The sequence below is a fragment of the Cibotium barometz genome, chromosome 40 (assembly GCF_041138505.1).
Source record: "Cibotium barometz isolate CiBa-2024 chromosome 40, ASM4113850v1, whole genome shotgun sequence".
NCBI lineage: Eukaryota > Viridiplantae > Streptophyta > Polypodiopsida > Cyatheales > Cibotiaceae > Cibotium > Cibotium barometz.
In genome coordinates, this window is record NC_141085.1 from 11,020,317 (window position 1) to 11,029,037 (window position 8,721).

An 8,721-nucleotide genomic window follows, 5' to 3' on the forward strand; every position below is an offset into this window, starting at 1 on the left:
CACAGTGTATCATTTGAGTTGTGCAAACTTGCTCTGTCCTTGCACTTGCTTCTCTCCCACGGGCACACCATGAATACCTTCAAACCTCCATAGCTAGCATGAGCTTTGATCCTATGATATCCAATATGGTATCAGATCTTGGTATGCTTCATGTGTTTTTTGCTTGTGCCATGCATGATGCATTTTTCTTTGTATTCCGCCATAGCCTTGCGTCGTTAAGCTTGTGAGCTATCACCTTCCGATCATCAATGTGCGCTGACTTATTGCTGCAGCTAACACGAGGCCAAGGCCGCGTTCTCTCCATCTGTTTGCTGGCGCACGCTGACTTATTGCTGCTACTACTGCTCCAGAGGGCGCACTCAGCTGGCGCTGCCCAGCCGGCTTGTCTACAGTCACCTATGACGGGAAACCTCCCCCACACTGGTGGACATTTGCATTCCACTGGGCCACCACCTTGGCTCCACCAGGGCCTTCAACCCCGGTGCTTCACGATGACCTGCTCCTGCCTACCAGCCTCTCCATCAACAACGAGTTTTTGATAGCCACGCCACCAATCGACTGGCATCTGCACCTGTGATCTGCCGCCCAGCTCATCAGCTGCCAACAAGCGTGCATTCTCCTCTGAGGCTCCTCTACCTACAGCACGCAGCTCATCAGCGGAGCCAGCCCATCTACCTGCCCTTCAACAATTAACAAAAGAATGAGCTAGAAGCATCAAATCCACATCATCATTTGCGAGGTTGGCATGAGATAAATACTGGTCAGAATTCAAAGCTTTTCATTTACTTGGTGCTCCTCTGCTTCAACAGCTTGCACATGTGCTTAGCGATCATTTCAATTTGAGTTAAAATATCATGGAGTTGCTCACCTATTCCCTACTACAAGCACCATCATGACACATCTGTTCTTTGCAAGTACTCTTCCCACACTTGATAATCCAGTGTTAGAATCTTGGAAATGTCGATGCAAGAAGACGACATCAGATCATCGTCGACGTTCTACCGTGCCGGAAGTTTGTTAACTTCCAAAAAATCCATCTTTTCAGTTGTATGTGTTGGGTTCTCTACCCAAGTAGTGCCCCAATATCCGAGTTATATATGGATTTTGTAACGCGTTGTTTTCTATTAAAGGCTCCTCTCCATTATTCCCTTTTCTCCCTTGCTTCAAGCAAGGGGGGTTTGTTTTGGTATGCCGATGTAAGTGGTCTTTGTCCCTCAGGCAGAACTTGACCTCTGAGTCCTTTGCACTGGGTCATGCTTTATGAACCTCTGAGCCATGCTTTTAGCCTCTCAGCCATGTTCATGAGCCATTGAGCCAGTGGTGGGGTCCATGTCTAGTCTTTGCTTGTGTTGGAGTACAGGACTATTGAAGGTTATGCATGCAACTCCACCATCACTCCGAAGTGGGGTTTCTTGGGTATTTCGAAGTTAATCTGGAGTCTGGTCAAGTGTCCTTAGTGGTGTGAACACCCTCTTATTGAGGGTTAAAAGATAAGCTCTCTTGGCTTGAGTATCTCCCTCTTACTCTCTCTCTCTCTCTCTCTCTCTCTCTCTCTCTCTCTCTCTCAACATCTCCATGGCTTGAACTTCCACCTCTCTCCCTGCACTTGCTTCTCTCCAACAGGCACACCATGGATACCTTCAAACCTCCATAGCTAGCATGAGCTCTAATCCTGTGATATCCAATATGCACCCCCACGTGGAAAAGCACATTAGCCACGCGTGAGGAGCCACGGAGGTCCACTTGAAATGCATGCCCAAAAGGCAAAATGTCGAGATGTCCACCCTTGGAAGTAGAAGGGTTCACATACATTCAAATTAAATGCCTGTGTTAAGCTGTTCCCATAACGACAGACATGCTGAACAATAACTTATCCGGCCTTTATAAAAATTGTCCACCCATTTATAAATGGATGTGAATATGCCACACTAAACACACATAGCATTTTCCTTCATTTGACCATTGTTCACATGTCCTTTGTCCTGGAAAACATGGGACCCACGGAGGTGTTTCCCATGCATTCTTGGACTCACAAATATCTAGTGCCCATAGAACCATATGGTACACTGCTCTTTGTACTAGATAACCCCCACATTCTCAATGCTTGTACATTATATTCTTGGTGTCCATTGTTTTCGACGTCCATATAAACCAGTAATCTCAGAGCTTGTCACAGCTGGACATCATCCATCAATAATAATTTTCATTTTATCTTATATCCATCCCCTGACTAAGGCCTGAGCTGCTGCTCCTTGTCTTTGCTAAGTGAAAGTGCCTCCCATGGCATGACACCCCTGCTCCGTCCCCACAACTAAAAAAGGAGCTGGATAGGGCTGAACCCAGCAGTGAGCAGTTACAGTAAATATTGTGCACACACACACACACACATATATATATATACGTGCACACACGCCTGCATAGATTCCTCCTAAAAAAAGAAGTTTCATCAAAGGCAACAGCCTCATCATCAGTGGTTGCAGTACCCACTTTAATGCATATGCCTTAATCCTTAGAAGACGTGCACACCCACATGCAGACTCTACATGGTCAGCTTATCGCAACATGTTTTCAACTAAATCATGCAAGAATAGAAGAAGGTGAAAAAAGCGCCTTCTGACCATCAATTTTGAAACAATGTGTTTGTGGCAGTTAAAATGGTGAAACTTGAAAAAAGCCTTCCAAGCATAGTTGCCAGAAACAGGGAATCGGGATTGAAAATGGTGGGCATGTGGTGGAAATGGAAACAGTGTAACAGACAAAGGAACGCAAACTAAAGGAACCAAAATGGAGGAAAAAACAGTTTCTGAAATGCAAGTTATCAGCTATGTGTTTAAAAACCAGAGGAGCAGAAACAGAAAATCGCATGATCAAGAAACGGAGTTTCAATGTTCCCAAGGATGAAACACAGTTTCCCAATAACTTCCACTTCAAGTATACATATTCTGTCAGTCACATTTATCCTGTGGCCTTCAGATCCTTCACAATAAGCCCCTCTACATAATTTGTGCACATGCCTTAGGAAAATCTTTAGAAAAAGTACACACCTGCATGCAAACTCTATATGTTGCAACCTTTTCCGAATTAAAACAATCATGTCAGAAAACAAGTGGAGTGCAAAAATGCCTTCTAACCCCATCAATTTTCAAAATAATCTCCCTGTGGCAGTTAAATGGTGAAACTCAAAGAAAACCTTTCAAGTCTTTATCTCTATCTCTCATTCTTTGCACATAGAAGCAATGCAAGCAATAAGCATTGCCTTTAAAAGCGCGTGCATAAGAAAATGCATACCTTGAGACCTTGAAAAGCACAGTTACATCCTGTCTTCCATCCACGGATGAGTTGCTGTAATTGACTGCCTTTAGAATCTTTGTAAGAGGAGGGCCTGTTTGTGTATTATGCAATGCAGTTGTTTTGGGCTCTTGAATATACAAAGAACTTGGCTGGTCATTTCTACCTTCTTCCGTACTTGAGTCCAGCCCCTTCAAAGTTTTTATTTCCTCTGTAGCTTCCTTTGACCATCCATCGTTGGCCATTGCCTTTCCATCTTGTTCTTGCAAATCTAAACTTTGTCGAACGCGCCTCACAAAGCCTTGTTTCCTTTTCTTGGCACCTATGCACTTGTCGATACTAGAGACCTTGCCAAGCTCTCCACTGGTTTTCTCAGGGTGACTACTGGAAGCATGTCCAGTCGCTTCCTTGGTGAAAAAATGATCATCCTGAGCAGCTACTTCAGATGTCAAGTTCAACTGCTGTTCAGAAGAGCCACTTTCATTTTGCAACATTTCTTGTCCGGCGTCATGATGCCCATTTGCCATTTTCTCGTTTGTCTCATCACCAATGTCACTTGTTTCTCCGCCACAAAAAGGTAAAGAAGAGCATGTTTCCTCACCACCAGAAGGTGAGGGCTTCTCCTGTGAACTTGGAAAAACATGCAGAGCTTCCTTCTGCTTGGTGCTTAAAATAGGCAACCCAACCTCCTGGCTGACTTCTGACACCATCACAAAATTTTGCAAATCTTTGTCATCATTCTGAAACTTGTATTCTGATAAAGCCCCAGTAGCATCCAACTTGTTTAAACTAGTTTCTGTTCCTGTATCAGCAGATTCTGTGTGTATACTATCAATATTCTCTCTAACATCTGCAGATTCAGTAGCCAGCTTGTTACCACCTTCTTTGCTTGCAATAATGTTCTCTTCTAAGTTGGCATCACTTTCCTCCTCACCATTCCCTGATAAACTCCGCTTTCTCTTCTGTGGCAATACATAAGATCCAAACTTTCTTTTGCCTCGTCCTTTTTTACCTGATTTGGTTGCAGAACTACATGAAAGGCCCTACCAGTTAGAACAACACTAGACAATTTGATTTCAATGCTCAAGCTCCAGCAAAGACTCTCGAAGGTATAATTAATACCTTTTCTCAAATTCTTCTATGATGTCTGCACAAGCCTTGACATTGTCAAATGGTTCCCAAGTATTTGCTGACTCCGGCCACCCTCGCCTGAAATCCCATGGTTCAAGCCTTCAGTCAAACCTAATCCTAGAAGCAAACAGTTAATTGGAAGCACACTACAGAGGCAGCTATCGCGAGCTTTAGCTTGCATCCTCACCATTTTATAAGGTACTGCGCCTGGCCCTGAGAACATCAAGCATGCAAAGCAAAGTTACACACCAAACTTCAGAAGACACTGCACTCAAGTTCTCCAAGCCTACAGCAATCATCCAAAGAATTTCCATTCTAAACTTGAAACTCAAGGCAATGCAGAGTCTGTCTCTGAACGGTAATGAAGCAATGACAAAACATAGAGAACGTCAAGAAGAGAGCCTTGCAAAACTAGTTCCAAAAGGCAAAGCGTAACAGCCAAATAAAGACTCCCTCACCCTCTGTATTGTGTCAATTCAGCAAGCATGAGTATCTAAGGCTGGATCCATGCATCTGGGCCCGCCAGCCATCGGGTGACCACTCCCGGATAGCTTGACCTCCACACCATGTAATCAGAGGTCGATGTTCACCCCGAGGGTCGCCCATAATCTCCACACCATGTTATCAGAGACAGGGGTGTTCACCAAGAACCAGTAAGGGCATAAAAATTTTCCAAAAAAACATACTTCAACAAAGAGATTAAGTCATCCCTCCATGATCAAATCATCTTAGCAGTAATAAGTAACAGCACAGGCACATCTGCTTCCCTTCTCCACATCAGCAGATTCTAATATCAAGTATTTGCAAAGAGCATAGTTACAACTACTCTCTACTTGCTGCATAGTTCACCGGTACATAGAATTTGACAATATTTCTTTTCATGACTCGTAGGGTGGAGCTCCCAGATTTCCACACCACAAACCACCTAATGCCATCCACAAGGGCATGATATTCTCAGCTGACTTGAGTTCTCCCATCACAAACAACTACAGGTGGCAGCTCTGAGAGCGGTCATGCAAGCACGACCACAGGAGACGGCCACTTGCTTCATGTCCCTCTACCTTCTCGGAAGAGATTGCAAAGGCCAAGGATCGTTGTATTTTGTAGGTGTTCGATTATTCAAAGGTAGATTTTGCAGGGAGCATAATTTACAAGCTAATAGCTTTGCTCAGTGTGTCAGATGAGCCCCCTTCATGATTCTAACAAAAGCAAACATCATCAAGTATGATAATCCCATGGATAGAGCAAGAGTGTTTTTTAAGTAACAAGCATAGACGTACGGCATGTTCAAGCAGCAAGTAGAAGATGAAAGAGTATGCAGCCGCACTCACCTTCCGAACTCGCTTCTTGCGCACAGTTTCCACTTCGTAAAACCCTTCGCCCAGCGCCTCCACGCTTCCTCCTTCGTTTCCTTCACTCTGTTCGTCTTGGCCTTCGCCATCGCTGCCACTTCCATTGCCGTTATCATCTTCCTGCACATTGTCAGTCTTCATCGCCTCCGTTTCGCCCTTGCTCCCATCTTTCTCTGTCTGATCGCCCTCGGTCTCTCCTGCAGCAGCTTTTTCTTTCCTCCGGAAAGAATAACTCTTGTTAACCCGCGGTTCCTTCTGCTGCTGTTTGGCAATGGCCGGGGATGAGGAGACAGTTCGACGGGGGCGATGGCGAGGAGTCTTTTGATCAGGCGTAGAGAGAGCCGTTTCGGAAGGAGGAGCACGGCGACCCATGGATTTCGCAGGTTAGGGTTAAGAATTAGGTTTGATGCAGCAGAAAAGCTAGGGTTTGGATTCTGCTAAAGTGCTAGGGTTTGCGACAGATAGAGGTTAGGGTTTCAAGCTTGAGCTACGGACTGTAGTTTTCACTCGGTAGCTCAAACTGGAGCACAAATGTTTTTTTGGGGAAGGAGACGGATTGATTAAAAAACTAAACCTGGGTTAATTTAGGTCTCAAACGTCCCCCGTCAACCAGCCAGCCAGCGCGCCGTCAGGACCCACAAAAAGAAGCACCCTTTCACATGCAAGGTAATGAGTGAAACCTAGCGCTCGAGGGGTTTGTTGTCACACGTGTAAAGTGCGACAATAAGTAGCCACGTGTACAACAAGAACGCACTTGCACGATTGCCAGACCCTTTAGATTGTTAGGAGAACTAGTGGGCTGACTAGTGCTTGATATTCTTCAATTTCTTACACTAACAGGAGCCTAACCTCCAAATTCTTGCCACACCTCCAAAGAGGAGGCTTCATAATAAAAAGTTCAACCTAAATGTGTCCTTGCCCTTAGCAAGAATACGACCAAGTTCTCATGAGGTTGATTCAATTTGTGTGTCAAGAACGATGGACCTCAAACTTCGAGTAACGAGTTTGTCAAGAGCAACCAACCTTGCCTCAAAATCAACCATACTCCCCTAAAATTAGGATTAAAACTACCATTATCATGTGAATTTTTACATTCATTATCGATAAAAATCAAGCAGAGCACCCTAAAACATCTATGCCCTAAAACATCTATGACACATCCTAATATTTGCATTTGTTTCCTTGATAGTTATGAATGGTGTAAGCTTTCTTAAAGGCCCGTCTTGCTCTATTCAAAACATTTTGATTTGAAGTGGGCAAAGCTAAAACTCCATTTCCTTCCTTGCTTTAACTTTTTGTTATTCATTTTTTTAAATTGTGTTTCACTACATGCATGGAAGCATTTTATTTTAGATCTTGGTTGAACAACTATGTCATGAGTTTTGTATGTCAACATGCATAATACGTGTGACTATATAAGTAAAGAAACATATTTTGCATTGCGATAGGCCAGTATAAGATGAGTATAACATATTATAACATGCATATACATGTGGGATGCTTCAATAACTAATAATTATACATCATTATAGCATCTTTAAGGTGGTTTACTTTGTCTTGAATCACCTTGAAATGTGATATCTCTCACTCGAGTCCTAAACTAAAATTAACCATCACTTAAATTCTTGAAGCTACATTATCTTCAAGGAGAAGTATAGCCTTATCTTTAACGAGGAGTATATTAAAAAGTATGTATTTAGCTGATAGAAGATACATGCCTATAGCTTAAATGCATATAGAATAAATTTTTTATTGCATTTGCAGCATGCTTTAAATTATATTTAAGAATTTAAAAGTCACAAAAATGGCCTTTTTTAAACAAGTATTCCTTTCATACCTAGAGCTTAAGTGAGCTAAATTTTGTTGTAAAGCCTTCAAATTTTGTTGGTTAACCATGCTCCCAAAAAAAAAAGTGTCATTCCACTTTTGAGAGAGTATTATTATAGTGTGATATTGTTTATGCTTTTACACCATTGTTTTTCAATGCTAAAAAGAAAACACTTCCTTTCAAACATTTAGGTCTACTTCAGTTAGTTTCTCTTTTAAAGTAGTGTAAAGGTAGATATTAAACTTTTTAGAGCCACGAAGAAAAAAAAACACCACTAGTTTTAACTTCCTATCCTATCTAATCAGATTAGAAAATGCTTAATGTATATCTTTACTAGCTTGCATTAAGTAGATTAGAAACTTGACTAGTTAATTTTACTATTGACTCAATGAGTGTTGTTTCTTGATATGGTGTTCTTACAAAATGTGTGATTTACCAAAAAGGAAATGCATCAATGCACCACAATAATTTGCTTCTTTCGATGCATATAAATGTTAAAAAGGAATGCTATGTATAGCTTTCATGCACAAATATATGTTAAAATCTAATCATAATAGTAAATAAAAGTTACTAGTACACATAAGCACAATATATATATATATGGCTTGATGTAAAGGTGGCATTTTATTATACTTAATGTGAAGGTGTATATATCAAGGACACATCCCTTCAGTCTTTCTTCTTGATCCATTTTATTTTCTTTGTACATATGTGAATTATTACTCAATTCTAGCCATTGCTAGAACATACATAGAAATCTCTTCAAGAGGGGACTGGGTATCTTCACTAGCTGATCACAGCATATCTTGCTCTACACAAGATCATATGTTGATTACATGTATTGTCATATGTTTTCATTTTACTTTTTCTTTCAGTTTTCCATGGCTCAGTATATCCATATTACTTTTGGTTTCATAAGCCCTTGGGATCTTCCGTAGACGTTAATCTCTCTCTCTCTCTCTCTCTCTCTCTCTCTCTCTCTCTCTCTCTCTCTCTCTCTCTCTCTCTCTCTCTCTCTCTCTCTCTCTCTCTCTCTCTCTCTCATATGTGCATGCGTGTGCACATGTATATGTGTTTGTTCATGTATATGCAACATGAATGCATTGCAAAACGAAATCCAGT

At 41.9% G+C, this 8,721-nt stretch overlaps 1 protein-coding gene across 2 annotated transcripts in view; it reads right to left on the minus strand.

Moving 5' to 3' along the window:
- The window catches only part of LOC147615197 (chromo domain-containing protein LHP1-like), a 28,057-nt gene extending 21,728 nt beyond the window's left edge, over window positions 1-6,329 (minus strand). The window contains exons 1-4 of one of the 2 annotated variants that reach the window (XM_086779225.1): window positions 5,751-6,329; window positions 4,607-4,632; window positions 4,411-4,497; window positions 3,289-4,317 (exon numbers count right to left, since the gene is read on the minus strand). In XM_086779225.1, the coding sequence (XP_086635351.1) occupies window positions 3,289-4,317; window positions 4,411-4,497; window positions 4,607-4,632; window positions 5,751-6,143 (1,535 nt within the window). In that variant the 5' untranslated portion in view covers window positions 6,144-6,329. The remainder of the gene's footprint in view (window positions 1-3,288; window positions 4,318-4,410; window positions 4,498-4,606; window positions 4,633-5,750) is intronic. The other variant, XM_086779226.1, reaches the window with a different exon arrangement.
- Between the last annotated feature and the right edge of the window lie 2,392 nt (window positions 6,330-8,721).